Here is a 20697-nt window from a genome sequence, read left to right as displayed (position 1 = left end):
CGGTGGCCCGCGCGCCTGCGCCCCCTGCTGCTACTCTCAGGGCGCGCCTGTGCGCGAGGGTCCGGAGAGGCTATAGGGAGACAGGAGAGGGGTGGGGGGAAGAGTTCAGCCTGAGTCACAGACTTCATTCACTGATTCTCGGCGGCTGCACCGCGGCTGCCTCCCGAGGGGACTCCCAACTACTCTCGCACCTCCGAGGTCCCCACCTCCCGCCGTTCCACTCTCAGCCAAACAGACGGACCGGCTGACTCACGAGTGAGTAGCGGCGGCTCGTGCGCCCCGGCAGCGCGGCGAGCTATCTCTGGCGGTCCTGTCCTCCTGCGGGTGGTGTGTGTCTGTGTGCGCGCGCGCGCGCAGGAGGTGTTCCCCAGGGCGCCACGCCGGCCCCGAGAGCTGCCGGCCGGGGTCCGTGTGCCCTTCCGAGGCTGCGCCGCGGTGCGGGTGCCCGCTCCGCAGGGGCTCGGGCGCCCCCGGCGCGGGTAGCGAGTTTGCCGGAATTCCCCGGCTCGGTGCGCGGCAGCCGGTGGGATTCCCCGGGAAGGCGCCCGGGCAAGGAGGCGGCGGGGAAGCCCCGGCTGTGAGTGGCTGGCGGGCCGGGAATCTGGGAGCGGGGCTGGCACAGCAGAGCCGAGGGAGACGCCGGAGCGGCCGCCCCTGGATCGCAAGCTCTCCGCCTTTCTCCCTTACCCTTCCTCCTTTCTTTTCTCAGCAGCATCACAAAAGCGCGCGGCAGAGTGAAACCCAATGCAGCGAAGTCCGGCTATTTTCTCCCACCTGGTGCACATCCCCCCGGGCCGGAGGAATGGAGTGTTAGTCCCCGAGATTAGGGGCGCAGGTTTACCCCGGGGACACACCTGTTTTCGGCTCGCGTTGAATTCAAGCAGGGTGCCGGATCGCGCGAGGGGGTTCCGACACAGACACGCCGGGGTGTGTGTGTGTGTGTGTGTGTGTGTGTGTGTGTGTGCGCGCGCGCGCGCGTGCTCGCGTGCGCGCACCCGGAGCCCACGCTCGCGGACTGCGCGGGATGTAAATAGCACACCTCCCTGCCCGTCTGCGAGTGCCAAGCCGGATCCGTGGGCTCCCAGCGCGCTGTGACAACGCGCCGGCATCTCTTTGTTTGGTTGTGGCTTCCCCACCTCTCCGCAAAGCAAATTGATTTTCTGTTTCGCTTGACACAGCCCGCTGGGACTTCGCGTGGGCCGCATCCTCAAACGCCGCTGGTATTTGTAATTGAATAGTTCTCCCCGGAGGCTGGGGGCAGGGGTGTTATTTTTAGTGTTGGGAAAAAAGAGGCAAGCACTCTGACCTTTTTGCTGCTGCCTTGGGCTTTGAATACGTGTCTCGGATGGAGAAGACGGATTCACATCCAGTCGCGCACACGTGCCTGCGCACAATTGTGTACACACATTTCTACACACCTAGCTTTCCCCCTTTTTTTTCTTTTTAAAAATCGGGAATGGGAGTGCACAGTGTTTGTAAACCAAAACCAAAACCAAAACCAAAAAACTTTCCTTTGTTCTTTTGGGCCTTTTCTATTTTGAGTAATGGAGTAGGCGTGCCAAAAGGTTGCAATTAGTTCACTAGAATAAAAGACACTGTCTTTGAGTCAGAGCTGCCAGGTTGATAATTATTAACATATAAAAGCAGATGCGCTGTTTAAGGCAAAAGGGGCGGGGCGGGGGCAGGTCCACTGTAGACAATGAGGGAGGGTCTCTGCCGACCGCCTGCTGCTTATTGTTCCGGCACTAGAGGCTGCCGCCTGCAGCCGCCTCCTCCTCCAGGGCTTCGCTCCTCTTTCGTCCCTCGGTCTCACTTGGGACCTTCCGAGTGCCCCAGCGCCGTACCCCGGGGCGCTGGGACACTAGTCCCAGCCGCAGCCGTCCTTCGCTGACCGCCCTCTCTCTGCTTTGCAGGTTGGCAGCTTTGCGCCCGAGGGTGTCGCGAGCCGAGGCGGCGAGGACCGAGCGCCTCTGGCCCAGCCAGCCGGGCGGGATGCGGCGCGGGTTGCAGCGCTAACCGCCCCCACGCTGGGCACTGGGCGTACGCGCTCCGGGCTGCAGGCGGAGCGGCGGCGGCGGCGGCGGCGGAGGGGATGCGCCCGGGACGCGCAAGGCTTCTGCCGCGAGCTGCCAACCCGAGGTGGACCCTAAGGGCTCGTCGCAGGACCGCGCGGACCCCTGCCCTCCGGGGCACGCGGCTGCGGAGCCTCGGGGCCGCGTCTGCGGTCAGAATGCCCTGGGCACCTCCCTGCTGGTGAGGATGCCCTACTGCGCGGCTCCGCATCCCCAGCCCCGGTCCCTGGTGGGCAGGACTGCCTGGGCCCGGCTTCGGCCCCTCCTGACGGTGGATGCAAAGCGCCGGAGTCCTTGAGTGCTATCGGCGATCGAATCTGAATTCTAAGAGCCATGGAAGGAGTCACTAGGCTGCAGCCCCAGGCGGGAGAGCAGCTGGAGGCCAGCGCCGGAGTAGGAGCGGTCCAAGAGAAGTGCGAACCCGAGACCTTTAGGTCCAAGAGTTTACCCGCCCTGAACAGCGCCTCCTGCAGGCCAGACCTGAATCCCGCCGGAGAAGACTGCAAGCCCGCCTCCGGCCGCCAGGAGTTGAAGCCAGGCCCCGGCCCGCGGGCTCCCAGCCCCTCCGCCCCGTCCACTTCGGCAGAGATGGCAGGGCTGGTGGAAAGCCACCACAGGGTGGAAATCGGCAAACCCATATCGGTGACCTCCACTTTGGCCATGCTCCAGGGCAGAAGGTGGCTCTATGTGGTCCTCACCGATTCCCGTTGTTTCCTGGTTTGCATGTGCTTTCTGACCTTCATCCAGGCGTTAATGGTCTCCGGGTACCTGAGCAGTGTCATCACCACCATCGAAAGGCGTTACAGTCTGAAGAGTTCCGAGTCAGGGCTGCTGGTCAGCTGCTTTGACATCGGGAGCCTGGTGGTGGTAGTGTTTGTCAGCTACTTCGGCGGCCGGGGGCGGCGGCCCCTGTGGCTGGCCGTCGGGGGGCTCCTCATCGCCCTGGGGGCCGCCCTCTTCGCTTTACCTCACTTCATCTCGCCCCCCTACCAGATCCAAGAGCTGAACGCCTCGGCGGCCAACTACGGCCTGTGTCAGAACGGCAACTCCTCGGCCACGACGGAGCCTCCCACCTGCCTCAAGGACTCGGGGGGAAACAGTCACTGGGTCTACGTGGCTTTATTCGTTTGCGCGCAGATTCTCATTGGAATGGGCTCCACACCTATTTATACCCTGGGACCAACCTACTTAGACGACAATGTCAAGAAAGAAAATGCATCCTTGTACCTTGGTAAGTAAGACTTTCCTCTCAGATAAGCTTGGACTCAAAATACAAAAGGAAGCACTTTCACATTTTACTGGATGTTGCCTATTGTATATAATATATGGCGTTATATCTTATATATATGCATTAAGCTTCAGTTTATTTTTCTTTCTTTCTTTTTTTTTTTTTTTGCCTTAGTGTGGTGTGTTTTCTGTTTGGGAAAGAATCAAATAGTTGAGCGTTCTTTGAACTAATTTTCAGACTCACACTTGTCTTTTCCCAAGTAATACAAACTTTTAACTGTGGGGTAGTGCTTCTCTCTGTTGCTGCCTCTCTTTGGGAAAGCTCGAATTTATTAAGCTTATCCTCTCAAAGCTGTCCTTCTACAAGGGTCAGGAAGGAATAGAAGTAACTGGTGTGTGGAATAAGATTATTTACTACTTTCATCCACTGCTGTTTCTCATTCCTGCCCCCAAGAGCAGAGTTAGTGGAGAACCCAGACTACATGAAACACACTTTATTGACTTCATCTCTGTATTCATTATGTATCATCTGCGTCACTATTTTTAAAAAAACTTGAGCGATACAGAATGACTAGATTATCTTTATACAGAAGCAACATCACAGGTTGTAAAGTTTATCCAAGACGATTTTTGTTGTTGGTTTGAAGGCCCTCAGTTACATGATATTGGGGGAAACATCATTACTCTTTTCTGAAAAGCAGGACTCTTGGACAGTGAAAGGGCAGTGAAAGTGATACTCAGTGAAGAGGGCTATGCTTTTTGCTCAGTATGACTGCTGTCCCCAGAATCGGTTACAGAGGGTGTCTGAGCCATTTATAGTCCCCAGTAACTGGCCCAAATGCATCAGGACAAGAGTTTTATAATTTGTTTTTATTACTAAATGTAAGAGAAGGAAATTTCTATTCAGGCAGAGAGGAATAGCTTGCTTGTTACTTTGCCTCCATGTTTTCTAACATTTGTTATGACAAATTTTCAAACATCCAGGAAAGTTGAAACAATAGTACAATGAACATCAGTATATCCACCACCTAGACTCAATAATTGTTCACTTTATCATATTTACTTTATCAGTTTGTGTGTGTGTATAGAAATATATATATTTTTGGACGGGAGGTTAAGCCCTTTGAAAGTAATTGTAGACACCTTTAGGTTTCAGCACGTATCTTCTGAAAATAAGGACATTCTTTTACGTAACTCAGGAGCTTAAATGTCCTAAGAAAGCTAATAACCATTCCATATGATCATCAAATTCCAGTCCATATTCAAATTTCCTTAATTGTCCACTCAGAGTGTTTTTTTAGCTATATACATTTTCTTTTTTAAAAAAAGTTTATTACTGATATTTATTTTTTTAAAGTAATTTTAATTAATTAATTAATTTATTGGCTGTGTTGGGTCTTCGTTGCTATGCGCGGTCTTTCTCTAGTTGCGGTGAGCAGGGGCTACTCTTCATTGTGGTGCGCGGGCTTCTCATTGCGGTGACTTCTCTTGTTGCCGAGCACGGGCTCTAGGTGCGCGGGCTTCAGTAGTTGTGGCTCACGGGCTCTAGAGCACAGGCTCTGTAGTTGTGGCGCACAGGCTTAGTTGCTCCGCTGCATGTGGGATCTTCCCAGATCAGGGATCTACCCTGTGTCCCCTGCATTGGCAGGCGGATTCTTAACCACTGAGCCACCAGGGAAGTCTGCTACATACATTTTCAAACCAGGAGCCAGTTGAGATTCATTTATGCATTGCATTTGGCTGTTCGCCTTCTTAGCATTTGCTAACTTTTTTCTTTCTCTACCACATAGACTTTTTGAAGTGACAAGGCTAGTTTATTTGTGGAATGTTCCACATTCTAGATTAATCTGATTATTTCCTCGTGGTGTCACTTACCTTGTTCCTCCATTCCCTATATTTCTTGTAAACCGGAAGTTCAGTCTAAAGGTGTAATTCGATTCAGACAAAACGTTTTCAGCCAGACTATTTCATAGGTGACACTCCGTGTTTTCTATTAGATGCATCTGGCCATTCATTAGTGTTGCTGAGTTGAATCACTTAGTTGCTTGGGTGATTGCCAGGCCTTTCCATTGCAAACATACATTTCTCTCTGAAAATAATCAGTGACACCTTGACTCTGTAAATATCCCAATTGTGTTCTTTATTCTTACTGATCTTTTCCTCCATTTACTTTGAAAACTCAGGTCTCCCTTCCATCCCGCTTCTAGGTACCATTGACACAAATCTGCTTCACGAAAAACACAGGCAGAGTCCCACGCAAAGAGAGAACATCCACTAGTAAGAGCCCCGAGATTTAACTTTTCTGGTAGTGGTTGCCCGTCAAGAATGAAAAGAGCAAGTGCGTTTTCTGTGCTGAGCACTGTGCTCCTTATGGGAAGACCGAAAATGAGACACAATCCCAGCAGCTGAGGTGCCTTCAACGTAATGAAGAAATATTTCCAGTTTAAGGTAGCAAGTGAAGTGACATGTGAAAGGGGAAGAAAGTTCTACAAATGGGATTTGCTCCCTCCCCCCTCCTCCACCTACCGCCTCCTCCTCCTCTCCTTTTTTAGATACTGACTAATAATTGTTTTTTTTTTTTGGAAAACATTTTGATGAATGCCTTAGGATACATTCTTTGGGAAACTTATGAGAATTCTGCTTTGTATTACATGGCTCTCAGTAAAAGCTCCAGTGGTTTGAGTACCAGGAATCTTACCTGTATTCTTTTATTTAATATTCTTAATGGCCTTATGAGATGGGAATTGTTTTCCCTGTTTTATGAATGAGGAAACTAAGGCTCAGAGAATTTAAGTGGCTTGCTTATGGGCGTCAAAGCCCCATCTGTCTGACCCCAGAGACCTTGAACTTCCCTCCACGCCGCATGCTTTTTGGCAAGAGGATCTGAAAGTCAACTGAAACCAAAAGATGGGCCACGTTCAGTAGAGTTCTGAATATGGTGCAGAAGAATGCAGAACTGGCCTGAAGTCATCAAAACAAGACCGTTCTTTAGACCTTTTAAAGCAGCTTTTACAGGTTACCTCCATACAAATTCAAATCAGGGAGACTATTCTTAGAACATGAGCAGCACTAACCTATTATCACATGGGATTTTTCCTACTAAATAACTGGTTATATATCTTTGTTTTTTTCTGCAAAACCGTTCTATATTACCTTGTCCAGTCCCCACCCTTTTCTTAACTTTCTGGTCAGTCTTTCTAACTGAGGACAACCACAGAAGAAGAAGAAGAGGGAAAAAAAGCAGGTAGCAGATTAGTAATTGCAGGCAGGAACAAATACCTGAATTAAAGTAGAAACCATTGAAATGGAATGTAAATGTATACCTTAATCTTTTGCAAGTTCCGGTGTTAACATTCTGGCAGCTTTCAGTGTAGAAGAGATGTGGTCGTAGATGAGATCCAGCGGTCTTTGCACCCATTCAATGCTCTAACTCCTTTTGCAAGGAGAGAGGTTCAGCATTGACCGGGAGCATAGAGAAAGCTTTGTAGTTATGAAGAAGTAAGGTGAGCAAGTGCACCACGGTTTGTAATTGTATCTCAAGGAGAGAGAGAAAGTGTGACCTTTTGCAGGGCAAGACATTCATGAACCAAACAGGGAAGCAAGAGAGAACGGCTAACCAGGTGGGAAAAGGAAGAAAAAGGATGCCTTTCTAGAATAGAAAGCCGCAACTCCGATTGGGTGATTTTCAGGATAGGTGAGGATTGGCAATGGGCCAGCCGTTGGCCAAGAGGTGTGGGGACAGCCACCCCACCTCCCTGGTGTGTCCCCTGTCACTTCACACCCCAGAGAAGGGTTGGAGTCGGGACAGTGCCTTAGAAAGAGCACCGGACGAGGCCGATCTGTATTTTCGTCTGGCGCTACCAGTGACTGGTCAGGAGACAGATCTGATCGCAGACAAATCCCTGAACTTCTCCCAGCCTCTGTCTCTACCTGGGGATTGTTACATTTGTTTCCCGCACGGTCGTATTTTGAGGAGCAAATGGGATTACATGTGGGTAAGCACTGGGCCAGCTGGAAACGGCAGCACTTTGCTGTGTTAGAAGCGAATTCAGACTCATCCTGGAGAGCAGGCAAAGTGAACAGCGGAAGATATTCTACTCCATCTCAGCACCAAAGCCTGTAAACGTATCTCTTCACAATGGGGAAAAAGGAAAGAAGCATTATGTAGGAAATTAAAACTTTGTATGGGAAATCACTCCTTAGACATTGTACAGGACAATTTTTTTTTTTTTTTTTCTGTACGCGGACCTCTCACTGCTGTGGCCTCTCCCGTTGCGAGCACAGGCTCCGGACGCGCAGGCGCGGCGGCCATGGCTCACGGGCCCAGCCGCTCCGCGGCACGTGGGATCTTCCCGGACCGGGGCACAAACCCGTGTCCCCTGCATCGGCAGGCGGACTCTCAACCACTGCACCACCAGGGAAGGCCCAGGACAATTTTTTTTTTACAGTTTGAATATTTAGTTGCCCATGCTTTTAAAAAAATTTAGAATATTGGCTTTATTCCTTGTATTGTGCAATATATCCTTGTAGTTTATTTTATACATAATAGTTTGCACCTCTTAATCCCCTACCCCTGTATTGCCCCCCCTTCCCTTTCCCCACTGGTAACCACTAATTTGTTCTTTACATCTGTGAGTCTGTTACTTTTTTTGTTATATTCAACTGGTTTGTTGCTTTTTTAGATTCCACATATAAGTGATATCATACAGGATTTGTCTTTTTCTCTCTGCTTATTTCACTTAGGATAATAACCCTCCAAGTCCATCCATGTTGGTTACTTCCATATCTTGGCAATTGTAAATAGTGCTGCTATGAACATTGGGGTATATGTATCTTTTCAAATTAGTGTTTTTGTTTCTTTTTGATATATTCCCAGGAGTGGGATTGCTGGATCATATGGTAGTTCTATTTTTAGTACTTTGAGAAACTTCCATACTGTTTTCCACAGTGTCGGCACCAATTTACATTCCCACCAACAGCGTAGAAGGGTTCCCTTTTCTCTGTACAGGAAAATCTTGATCAGTGTTTCGGCAATGTTATTCTGATTAATTGCATTTTCTGAGACCCCAAGGTTTTACTACCAGAACTTTCTGCCTGTCGACCTTTGACAACCATTTTTCTTTAACGTAGGAACATTTATATAATGTATATTTGCATCTAGTGTGACATAACAAAAGCTCTTTTGAAGTCTGAGGGCCTATGTGTCCTAGCTTCACGACTGTGGGTTTTCATTTGTCCGCATATTCTGTGCAAGATGTTGGTGAGCAAGAACTCGTCCCAAATTATGAGTAAATTAAAAAAAAAAAAGAAATAATTACTGTTCTTTTAAAATGAGTTCCTGATGACTTATTCTTTTTTTGGACATTTCCTCAGTCTTTTAAAAGTAGAATGAGCTTGAAATTAGCTGAGTTCTATTTCATCAAGATTTTGTAGTCATACAAACATATATATATGTGTGTATATGACTATCCATCTATCTAGCATACATTGTTCTTTCTGAGTATGAAAACCCTTAAACATATCTTTTTTTTTGTTTGTTCTTTTTTGGGGTTGCGCCCCGTGGCTTGTGGGATCTTAGTTCCCCGACCAGGAAACTTGAAAGCACCCAGCTGTGAAAGCGCCCAGTCCTAACCACTGGACCACTAGAGAACTCCCTAAGCATATCTTTTTTATATGTAATTAGAAAAAAGAAAAGAAGTCACTTCTTCAAAACATTGTCTAGAAAACCTTGATTGGTTTTTAGCAATGTTTCATAGAACAATCTATATCTAAATAAGATTTTATATCCATAAAAACAATGAAAGATACACATACGTATCTTTCAACTCAGTGTTCCCTAGAACCATATAACCAAGTGTATCTGTGACTTTGACAAGTTAGGGCGTTATTCATCCTGAGCAACAAGCCAGCTAGGGTAGGTGGTCACCTTCCATGGTGCCAACTTCCTCTCTCTTCCTGCCCCGCCCTTCTTAGCAGAGGCTGCTGCACCTCAGGCATCACAGCCTATCCCTTAGAGAAGGAGGAAGTGGAGGAGGGGATGTGTCATTGGCCAGAATGGAGTCCCCGGCCTCTCCTAGCTAACAGGACTTTTGGGAAGGCACGTTTTAGATTTTTCAGTCTGTGTGGGAGAGGAAGGCAAGTAAGATGAGGGTGGAATTGAGCAGTGAGTGGCCTCTAGTTACACGTTTGCCTCAATCGCCAGAGATTTCAGGCCTTCCCCCTTACCCCCTACCACTATTAATAAACTATCTTAAGTGGGGTGTAGCACGAGCTTTCCAGATCTTTTTGTTGGCATTTTGAAAGGCCTTAATAAATAGCACCCTTTCATTTGAGTTCTGAGCTAATTGAGAAATAAGTCAAAGGAGTAAACACATGGGAGCCAAAGTATCACTTAAAAAAATTAATTAAATTAATTTATTTGGCTGCGTTGGGTCCTTGTTGCTGCGCGCAGGCTTTCTCTAGTTGCAGCGAGCGGGGGCTACTCTTCATTGTGGTGTGCGGGCTTCTCATTGCGGTGGCTTCTCTTGCTGTGGAGCACGGGCTCTAGGCGTGCGGGCTCAGTAGTTGTGGCACACGGGCTTAGTTGCTCCGCAGCATGTGGGATCATCCCAGACCAGGGCATGAATCTGTGTCCCCTGCATTGGCAGGCGGATTCTTAGCCACTGCGCCACCAGGGAAGTCCCAAAGTATCACTTTTTAGAACTGATAGAAGTGAGCTTGAAAATGTAGCTCATATCCTTGTGCAAATGGACCTTCTAATAATCGCAGTATTTTTAAAAATTAATTAATTAATTAAGTTTTGGCTGCGTTGGGTCTTGTTGCTGTGCACGGGCTTTCTCTACTTGCCGCGAGCTGGGGCTACTCTTTGTTGCGGTGCACGGGCTTCTCACTGTGGTGGCTTCTCTTGTTGCGGAGCACGGGCTCTAGGCGCGCGGGCTTCAGTCGTTGTGGCACGTGGGCTCTAGAGCGCAGGCTCAGTAGTTGTGGCGCACGGGCTTAGTTGCTCCGCGGCATGTGGGATCTTCCCAGACTAGGGCTCGAACCCGTGTCCCCTTTGTTGGCAGTCGGAGTCTTAACCACTGTGCCATCAGGAAAGCCCCATAATCGCAGTATTAAACAGACTTACCCATCCAGCCGCCGGCAATGCTGGACCTCAACGGGGTGGCAGCCCTGGGTCTCCCCACGTGACCTGTGGTCGAGGGGTGTGTGTGTGCAAGACTTGTGCTGAAAAGGAGCAGGGGAGAATTTTTATGCCCCGTGTGCACACTCCCCTCCAAGAGGCAAAGAGGAGGAAATGAACTGAGCATCCCAGTTTATTTTCAGATTCATCTGTCACGTTAATCCCCTTCTGCTTTCCCAGGGAGGAACAGTGATGGGGGTGTGAGGCAGGCCAAGAGAGGAAAGATCGTGTGAATACACACTCTCTTCTGAGACTGCTACCTGGGTATTTATTCTGCTTTAATTTTGCTCATCTTGTTTACAAGGCGTTCATCTTTGTAAGCCACATACAGTCCCTTTTGGGAAGTAGGTTCTGTACAAATCATGAATAAATAAAAAAAAAAATCTCCACTGGAAACTAATACCAGGGAGAGTGACCATTAAGGGATTTGAGGCAATGATCCAGGGCGTGTGGAGGAATTACTGGGATGGATGCAGTGCGGAGTGAGGAGAGCTGGGTGTCGGTGGCTTGGCAGCTCCTCGCTAGGATGTTGGTGAGTTTCACATATACCTGGGACAGTTCATCTGTGTCCGAACGAGTACATCTTCTGTACCCTTGACAAGTCCTGAATTTATATCAGCTCCCGGGTGGTCACCTTTGGCCTCTAAGACAAATTAGTCAGTCTAAGATGCTGACAAATAAACCAACTTCAGATTCTAGCTGAAAAGCAGGAGGGTTTCCTGCATCACTGTGGAAAAGGCAGTGGGTGGACAGTGATTTATTCAGCGCACGTGCAAATAACAGATAATTGCCTTGTTAGTAGTATTTATGATACATCTTTAACATTGCTCTGGACTCTGTTATCTATGTGGTTCGATCCATCTGAAACTTTAAGGTGTGTATGTGAATCACCAGGTTATCTTTTCAAAATGTCGATTCTACTTCTGGAAGTCTGGGGCGGGGCCTGGGATCCTGCATTTCTAATGTGCTCCCAGGTGAGGCCAGAGCTGCTGGTCGAAGGGTCATGTTTTGAGCAACAAGGGTCTAAAGACCATAAATCTTTTTTTTGTGTGTGTGTGTGTGTGGTACGCGGACCTCTCATTGTTGTGGCCTCTCCCATTGCGGAACACGGGCTCCGGACACGCAGGCGCAGCCGCCATGGCTCACGGGCCCAGCCGCTCCACGGCACGTGGGATCTTCCCAGACCCGGGCACGAACCCGTGTCCCCTGCACTGGCAGGCGGACTCTCAACCACTGCGCCACCAGGGAAGCCCTAAAGACCATAAATCTTTGACTTTTCTTATCGGTGGAGAGTTTTTCTCTGGGCTTGGGGTTGGATCCACTGCTGGCAAAACCAGCTGCTGATTGAGCTTCTATCTTATCAGGAAGAACGCTTCCGTCTCTTATTGCATTTGCAAAAGCAAGATGTCAGTTTTGGGTGTTTTATAAGCTGTGGCAACTTTTCTGAATTCCATCGTGATCACTGTTGAGTCCACCGAGAGAGTGGCATGGGACAAAAGATGTTCATTTTGCTATTAACCAAAGGAAGCACCACTTTCTTTTGACTCTCACCACCCTGGAGGCTCTGGGCTGATGGGTTTCTCTCTGTTGGTGGAACTCTACACGTTAGAGGTAAGCCTGTGAGCTCTGCAAACCCAGGTGAGCTCACCTTATAAGGCCCTTTGGTGGGGGAAAGGCAAACAAACCCACACACTTGGCTCTGCTTTTTTTTAAAAAAAAATTTTATTTATTTATTTATTTTCGGTTGTGTTGGGTCTGTTGCTGTGTGTGGGCTTTCTCTAGTTGCGGCGAGCGGGGGCTGCTCTTCATTGTGGTGCACGGGCTTCTCATCGTGGTGGCTTCTCTTGTTGCGGAGCACAGGCTCTAGGCAAACAGGCTTCAGTAGTTGTGGCACGTGGGCTCAGTAGTTGTGGCTCTTGGGCTCTAGAGCACAGGCTCAGTAGTTGTGGTGCACAAGCTTAGCTGCTCCACGGCATGTGAGATCTTCCCGGACCAGGGCTCGAACCTGTGTCCCCTGCATTGGCAGGTGGATTCTTAACCACTGCACCACTAGGGAGGCCCTTGGGCATCATTTTAAAAAGAAGGAATAGAGATTTTGGAAAAGAAGAATGGAGGCAAAATGGATTTTAGAGTAGGCATTCTAGGAATGAAGGCTTCAGAGAGAAGTGAAGGTGAAGAAACATACCTGGGTGTTTGGATGGTTCTCTTGTGTCTTTTGGGGGAAATATTCAGAAATAGAGACTGTGTGTCCCTGCCGATGTGTTCTGCTGTGTTGGATACTTCTGCTGGAGCTGGTGCTCTCACCCTGTGTTTTCCGTCTCCCTGATCTAGAGAAAAGAGATAGGGATTCCACCCTATCTCCTGGGTGGTCCTCCTTGTCCAAGACCATTCTCAGTATCCAGGCTCTGTATGTTCTGAACCTCAGCTCCCAGTAGGAAACAGCATAGGTTACGGGTCATTCTAAAATGGTGGTTTTCAACTAGAGGTAATTCCCTCCACTCGCAATGGACACACTTGTTAATGCCTGGAGTCAACTTTGATTGTCACAATTCGAAGGGGACCTCGTGGCATTTAGTGATATTTTGGCCTATGTTGCTGCTAAACATCGTACATTGCACAGGACAGATCCCACAACAAGGAATTACCCTACAAAAAACTGTCACTAGTGATGCTCTCAACTTTTTTCATCTTAAGCATTCAAGTTACTATGTTATTTTGTGTTTCTTTTTTTGGCAGTGCCCTGCGGCACGCGTGATTCCCAGACCAGGGATCAAACCTGTGCCCCCTGTAGCGGAAGCGCGGAGCCCTAACCACTGGACCACCAGGGAATGCCCTATTTTGTGTTTCTTATATCTTGGGACTGGAAGTAGAAATCTCTAGGTCATAGACTTAGAAAGCATTGAACACTTAGATGGAGAAGACCCAGGAAGAACACGTCTTTGTAAATAGGAAAGCCTTCTAGCAAACAAGAGATAGGAAATACAGATGAACTGTTCATTACTCATTGCTGCATATTACCCAGTAGATAGCGTAGTATCTATACAATATTGTTTTCTTAGTAGATCATGGGAGATACTGTAGTGTGCCATGGTAGATTATTTTTAGTGGGTGTAAAAATATGAAGGGTTTCATGGTTTTTTATTGTGACTTCACTTCCTATCAGCTTAAAAGTTTTTTTTTTTTTTTTTGGCTACACCACGCGGCTTGTGGGATCTTAGTTTCCCAGACAGAGACGGAACCCAGGCCCTTGGCAGTGAAAGCATGGAGTTCTAACCACTGGACCGCCAGGGAATTCCCTAAAAGTTTTTAACCATAGAGATTTTCTAGACATATGTTTGGAATTGAGACTATTGTAACCCTTGAAGAGGGAATGATGTGTGTGTGCGTGACATGTATGTACTAAGGGGAGTGGTATGTCATTTCCCCCTTTATCTGAGCTCTGTTTCAGTGGCGATGGTAAAAGAAAACATCAAGATGAGGAATTCTGGCAAACTATAAAGCAATTAATCAGCATTTTAAAGCAGAGCTCACCAGCTAAATAATTGGACCTCAGAGGAGACGTAGGGTAGATTTAATGGGGGATTTAAGACCTAGAATTTCTCTTAAAAATAAATGAGAGCTTAATTAAATCAAAAGAAAAAGCCTTTGGTATGGTTTCACATACATGGGGTCTAACAAGGGCTATTTTTAACGGCAAATAGTTTTGAATGTTTAATGTATGGCAGGCATTGTGCCGAGTGCTTTATCATCTTATTTTATCCTCAGAACAACGCTGTGGCTGGTACATTTTTTTCCCCTTTTTTTTATTGTGGTAAGAAACACATAACATTAAAATTACTCTCAACCATTTTAACTGTACAGTTTAGCAGTGTTCAGTATATTCCCACTGTTGTGCACTAGATCTCTGATTTTTTTTTTTCATCTTACAGCACTGAAACTTTATACCCACTAAACACTAACTTCCCCTCTCCTCAGCCCGTGGCAACCACCCTTCTACTTTGTGTTTCTGTGGTTTTGACTACTTTAGATACTTCCATGAGTGGAATTACACAGTATTTGTCCCTTTGTGACTGGCTTAGTTCACTCAGCATAATGTCCTTGAGGTTCATCTATGTTGAAGCATGTGACAGAATTCCTTCTTTTTCAAGGCTGCATAATATTACACAGTATGTTTAATACCATATTTTATTTTATTATTTTATTTATTTATTTTTTTTTTGTGGTATGTGGGCCTCTCACTATCCTGGCCTCTCCCGTTGTGGAGCACGGGCTCCGGACGTGCAGGTTCAGCGGCCATGGCTCACGGGCCCAGCTGCTCCGCGGCATGTGGGATCTTCCCGGACCGGGGCACGAACCCGTGACCCCTGCATCGGCAGGCGGACTCTCAACCACTGCGCCACCAGGGAAGCCCCTAATACCATATTTTAAAATCCATTCATCGGTGGATGGACACTCGGACTGCTTCCACTTCTTGGCTATTGTGAATAATGCCGCTGTGAACGTGGGTGTGCAAATATCTCTTTGAGATCCTGATTTAAATACTTTTGGATATATACCCAGAAATGGGATTGCTGGATCATCTGGTGGCTCTATTTTTCATTTTTTGAGGAACATCCATACTGTTTTCCATAGTGGCTGCACAATTTTACATTCCCACCAATAGTGTATAAGGGTTTGAACTGCTCTGCATCCTCAACAACACTTGTTATTTTCTGTTCTTTTGATAGTGGCCATCCTGATGAGTGTGAGGTGATATCTCATTGTAGTTTTGAGCTGCATTTCCCGAATGATTAGTGATGCTGAACATCTTTGCATGTGCTTTTTGGCCATTTGTATATCCTTGGAGAAATGTCTATTTAAGTCCAGTGCCATTTTAAAATCAGATTACTTTTTGTTATTGTTGACCTGTAGAAGGTCTTCATTTATTCTGGGTATCAAACTCTTATCAGATATATGATTTGCAAGTATTTTTCTCCCATCCTGTAGACTGCCTTCTTACTCTGTTGATTGTTTCTTTTAATGTGCAGAAGTTTTTAAGTTTGGTGTAGTCTCATTGGTCTATTTTTCATTTTGTTGTCTGCTTTTGGTGTCATATCCAAGAAATCATTGCCAAATCCAATGTCTTGAAGTTTTTCCCCTATGTTTTCATCTAGGTAGTTTTAGGCCTTACGTTTAGGTCTTTAATGCAATTTGGGTTAAGTTTTGTGTACGGTGTAAGGTAAGGGTCCAACTTCACTGTTCTGCATGTGGATATCCAGTTTCCAAAATCATTTGCTGAAGAGGCTATCCTTTTCCCGTTGTGTAGTCTTGGTTTCCTGGTTGAAAATCAGCAGCTACTTTCATTTTTCACATTTTATAGATGAGAAAATCAAGGTTAAGTAATGTGCTCAAGTTCATCTGAAAGGTGGCAAAACCAGCACTCAAGGTTAATGTTCAAGGCCTGAGCTCTAACTGTTGACATTAGGGGGAGGGGAGAGGAGGAAAACGTTTATAAATTTCTGGTGTGACTTTGGCTCAGTTTCTTCATTTTGTTATGTATAAAGGAGAGGAGGCGGCAAGGTTAGTGGTTTCTTAGATTCCTGTCATCGCTTCCTTTTTTTTTTTTTTTGTGCTAGGCGGGCCTCTCACTGTTGTGGCCTCTCCCGCTGTGGAGCACAGGCTCCATGGCACGTGGGATCTTCCCAGACCGGGGCACGAACCCGTGTCCCCTGCATCGGCAGGCGGACTCCCAACCACTGCGCCACCAGGGAAGCCCTCTTCAGTTCTTTAGTTCTGTGCCTTGTTCATCTTGGCTGCATATGATCTTGTTCTGGAACTTGGGACTCAGGTGTGGAGAGGAGTTGTAGCCTGTTCTGTTTTCCTTGAGCCATCGGAAGTGGGTCTCTTGGGCACTTCCTCCACACCCTGGTGGCTTGAGTGATGTCGCCACGTGACAGTTGTCCCCAGGGAGTCAGACATTCCTTTTCCTCCTTTTCCAGGCAGCTGTGTATTACCTGACAGTAAATTCAGACTCTTCTTCCCCTCCTGGGAGTTATGATGGCTTTTGAAACTGTCACCCTGCAAAAATGCTAATCCCTGTTACCTAATATAACCTAGAAAGGCAGGTGCAGGTTACTCTTGCTTAAAAGTAAGAACCATATTCATGTAATTAATATTTTCAGAAGGATGAAATTACATAATTTGCAAGTGTCTGAAACTGAGTTGTACAGTTCCTGAGTTTCTAGCATGTGAGAGTTCTTAGCTATAATACTTCAATAATAATAATGATGATGATGATAGGTTTTGGTCTTACTAGGTGTTTTCCTAATTTTTTGGCCTTGAGTTCTTATGAAGGACATAGAAGTTTTAAGAGACTTTTTTTAAAAGAATGTTTATGTGTGTATAACTGAGTCACTTCGCTGTGCAGCAGAGACTGGTACAACATTGTAAATCAACTGTATTTCAGTAAAAAAAAGATGCTTTTTTTTTTTTTTTTTTTAGTGAGAAGAGGGCAGAAATTTTTTTTTTTTTTTTTTTTTTTTTTTTTTTTTTTGTGGTACGCGGGCCTCTCACTGCTGTGGCCTCTCCCGTTGCGGAGCACGGGCCCCGGACGTGCAGGCTCAGCGGCCACGGCTCACGGGCCCAGCCGCTCCGCGGCATGTGGGATCTTCCCGGACCGGGGCACGAACCCGTATCCCCTGCATCGGCAGGCGGACTCTCAACCACTGCGCCACCAGGGAAGCCCGAGGGCAGAAATTTAAGTGAACAAGATTGTGTAGTGAATTCTAGGCCTAGCATTCTGGCTGTAAATCAGCTTCTGATCAATGTATAAAGATGGACCAACAATCCTGGTTTGCAAAGTGTCTATGTATTATTGGGTGAAATATATTTGCTGGTATTTTGTCTAGAAATATGCTTATGTCCCTGGTGTTTAATTTCAGCTGGCAGGTAAACCTTTCCTGATTTGAACTGCATTTTAATGGCTTTCCTTTAGGTGGAGGGCAGCAGCAACCTTTAACAAGATGCAGAAATCTTCCTGAGATAAATCTGAAAAGTTTCCTACGAGAAAGACTTGACTAAAAAATATATCTCGGAATAATAATTCTGAAATTTAGTTTTGCTGGTATTTAATATGTCTCTCGTTATTTCATCCTTGTGAAACTTTCAGAAGAAATTAGTTTTCATTTCTTTAATTAGGACTGATGGAAGGCAGTGGTGGCTAAATGCAAGAACGGAAGAGAGATGGATGTGCTGCCTTCCAGTTGCTGGATTCAGTGTTTTGGGTGTGCAGTGTTCTCCTTTATACATTCTTTCTTTCATCTTAGGTTCTAGAGCCATTGTTGTGAGGGAGAGGCCTGGGGACCCTCACATGGATTCTCACTGGACACTTATTTATTCACTTATATGACATCTCATACCACTTTGGGAAGGGCTAATTTAGGATTTAAACCTTCCAGGTCATCCAGTCTTGTAGAAATGGTAAACCACATATAGGGACCAATTTGTAATTTGACACACATTCATCTGTAATTACTGATAAAACTTTGACTAGGGCTTCCCTGGTGGCGCAGTGGTTGAGAATCCGCCTGCCAATGCAGGGGATACGGGTTCGTGCCCCGGTCCGGGAGGATCCCACGTGCCGCGGAGCGGCTGGGCCCGTGAGCCATGGCCGCTGGGCCTGCGCATCCGGAGCCTGTGCCCCGCAACGGGAGAGGCCACAACAGTGAGAGACCCGCATACCACAAAAAAAAAAAAAAAAAAAAAAAAAAAAAAAAAAAAACTTTGACTAAGTTACATTACCTTTCAGGACCTCAGTTTCTTCTTCTGTAAAATAATCCAGTTTGACCATACCAGAAGACTTCTAATCTAATCTATGATGACTTTTTTTTTTTTTTTTTTAAAGCTTAATTGGGGATTGGAGCACTGGAAGAGGAGAGTCACTATGAGCTGTATACTGTATTTCTAAAAATAACCCTAAAAAGTGACTCCTGGTCCTCAAGGAACTTACAATCTAGTTTGACTATTTGTTTAGCACCTATTTGTTTATTCTGGACGATTGAAGGTGATCTGTGAGCTGTGTGACCTCTAGAAAGTCACTTGACACCTCTGGGTTTCAATTTTCGAATTTGGATGGAATTGAATTAGAGCATCTCGAAGGGTCTTCCTGGACTCTACTTTCTGATTTCTTTTGGGCCTACTGTGGCGTAGATCTGGAAGTTAGCATATTCAAGGCAGTTCAGTCTTGTGGTTAAGAGTGTGGCCACTGGCTCCAGGCTGCCTGGATTCGATTCCAGGTGGAGGTGCTGCCCTCCACCTAAAGGAAAGCTCTGCCAGGGTGTAACCTGCAGCAGGTTCTGTGGCCTCTCTCTGCTCGATCCCACCTCTGTTAACACTTGGATCATTGTGAGCTAGTTGTGAGTCAATGCGTGTGCTGCACTTAAAACAGGACCTGGCCTGGCACATGGGTAAACACTCAAAGTGGGCTGTCATTATTAAAAACAAATTTCATCCTGTTCGGGAAGAGAGTGGTGTTCGTTTTCGTCGTAACTGGCAGGGCACGGCTTCTCTTGTGGCTTTTCTGAACAGGTTGCCTGCACCCACTGCCCCTGCTCAGGTCACCGTGTGTTAGGCTGGCCCCGAGCTGGTGGGAAGAGGCATGTAGTTCCGTGACATCAGGGCTGTTCTTGGCTAGGCAGCGCCTCTCCTGGGGGCATGCATCTCCTCTCCCAAGCCCCATGGTGATGCCTGGACTCTGTGCTTCACTGGGTCTGGAGGGTAATCTCCCCTTATGAAGTAAAGAGTGACCACAGGGAGAAAGAAGACAAAGCTTTCAGGTTATTAATAGCTTCCAGACGAGATGCTCTTGCTATGGGCTTCAGATAATTATGATGTGAGCTGTTGGCTATAATCAAGTTTAATTGCTAAGGAGCAGGGAGAGGGAGCCCGAAACACACATGCTCATGGGCTGTCTTTGTGCTTTTTCTGTCCTATTCTAGCCTTAAAAATCTCTGATCAGGTCTCCAGCCAGCAAGTTCTGGTAACTCCAGAGACTTTTGTGGTTCTTGGAGTGGGTACTACCACTACTCAGTGACTCTCCTGGGTAGTTCACTTCCTCATGTTTGGCTCATGTGGTTTATTATAGACGGGAAGGTGGGATAGACCGTGTAAAAGTGCAGAGATAATGCCCGGGAGATACAGAAATGGGCCTGTTTGCTCACCTCCTCTCATGGAGGGCGATCTATGATCACGTGAAAGTGTGTGTGTGTGTATTAGACTTGGAGGTGTAGAAGAAAAAACACAAGAGTTGCTTTATACTGTCTCCCAGAAATATGACCTTATCTTGCTATGGCTAGAGTAGGAATGTTTGCATTTCTTCTACTCTGTATTTTTTCATGATCAAATGATATTTTATAGATTATTATCGACACCTCTTCCTTCTCTCTCTCTCTCTCTCTCTCTCTTTGTAGTGAGTTTATTGCCTGGGGCGCCACATTCAGGGTTTGCTTGTACAAAGAAAGGAAGCAAAGGCCTAATGAATTGATGTTTCTGTATTTACACTTATAAAAGACTTTGCCGGGCTTCCCTGGTGGCGCAGTGGTTGAGAGTCCGCCTGCCGATGCAGGGGACACGGGTTCGTGCCCCGGTCCGGGAAGATCCCACATGCCGCGGAGCGGCTGGGCCTGTGAGCCGTGGCCGCTGAGCCTGCGCGTCCGGAGCCTGTGCTCCGCAACGGGAGAGGCCACAGCAGTGAGAGGCCCGCGTACCGCAAAAAAAAAAAAAAAAAATTTTTTTTGCCTAAAAAGTTGAAAAGGGGTGATGTCCGAAGTAAAGTTTGGATTCATATCAATGAACCATGTGACTCATGCAGATAATGGTCGAGTTATCCGTATTTGTTATTATTTGGGTTTCTTCTGTCTTTAGGAACTAGCATCAGTTCCTTCTCTATCCACTTTGAAGGCTTTTGGTTACAATAACACCTGGCAAGTGTCTCAGAAAATCTCTGCAGGCTCCACTTCCTACCCTGAACTGTCAACCAGCCTGCTTTGCCCGGGTGCCTCCTATTTATGCTCGATGCCTGGCACCTTGTTTCTTTCAATCTGCTTGGCCTCTGTGGATTTCAGTGGACCGGTTCCTTGGATCTTCGTCATGGCTCTGTCAGGATGCTGAGCTTTCGCTCTCTTGGCTCTTTACTGCGGCTTGGCCCGTTCCACTGTGTACAGAGTGCCTACTCCAGCCCCC

At 46.9% G+C, this 20697-nt stretch overlaps 1 protein-coding gene across 3 annotated transcripts in view; it reads left to right on the top strand.

Annotated features, from left to right (window-relative positions):
• Positions 1 to 17: 17 nt before the first annotated feature.
• Positions 18 to 20697, top strand: part of SLCO5A1 (solute carrier organic anion transporter family member 5A1) — a 125052-nt gene continuing 104372 nt past the window's right edge. For all 3 annotated transcript variants that reach the window (XM_067017347.1, XM_059042699.2, XM_067017346.1), the window contains exons 1-2: positions 18 to 255; positions 1914 to 3303. In XM_067017347.1, the coding sequence (XP_066873448.1) occupies positions 2406 to 3303 (898 nt within the window). In that variant the 5' untranslated portion in view covers positions 18 to 255; positions 1914 to 2405. The remainder of the gene's footprint in view (positions 256 to 1913; positions 3304 to 20697) is intronic.

Source organism: Kogia breviceps, chromosome 17 (genome assembly GCF_026419965.1).
Source record: "Kogia breviceps isolate mKogBre1 chromosome 17, mKogBre1 haplotype 1, whole genome shotgun sequence".
Lineage (NCBI taxonomy): Eukaryota > Metazoa > Chordata > Mammalia > Artiodactyla > Physeteridae > Kogia > Kogia breviceps.
The sequence above is the reverse complement of the archived record's forward strand: the minus strand, read 5'-3'. Positions and strand labels throughout refer to the sequence as shown.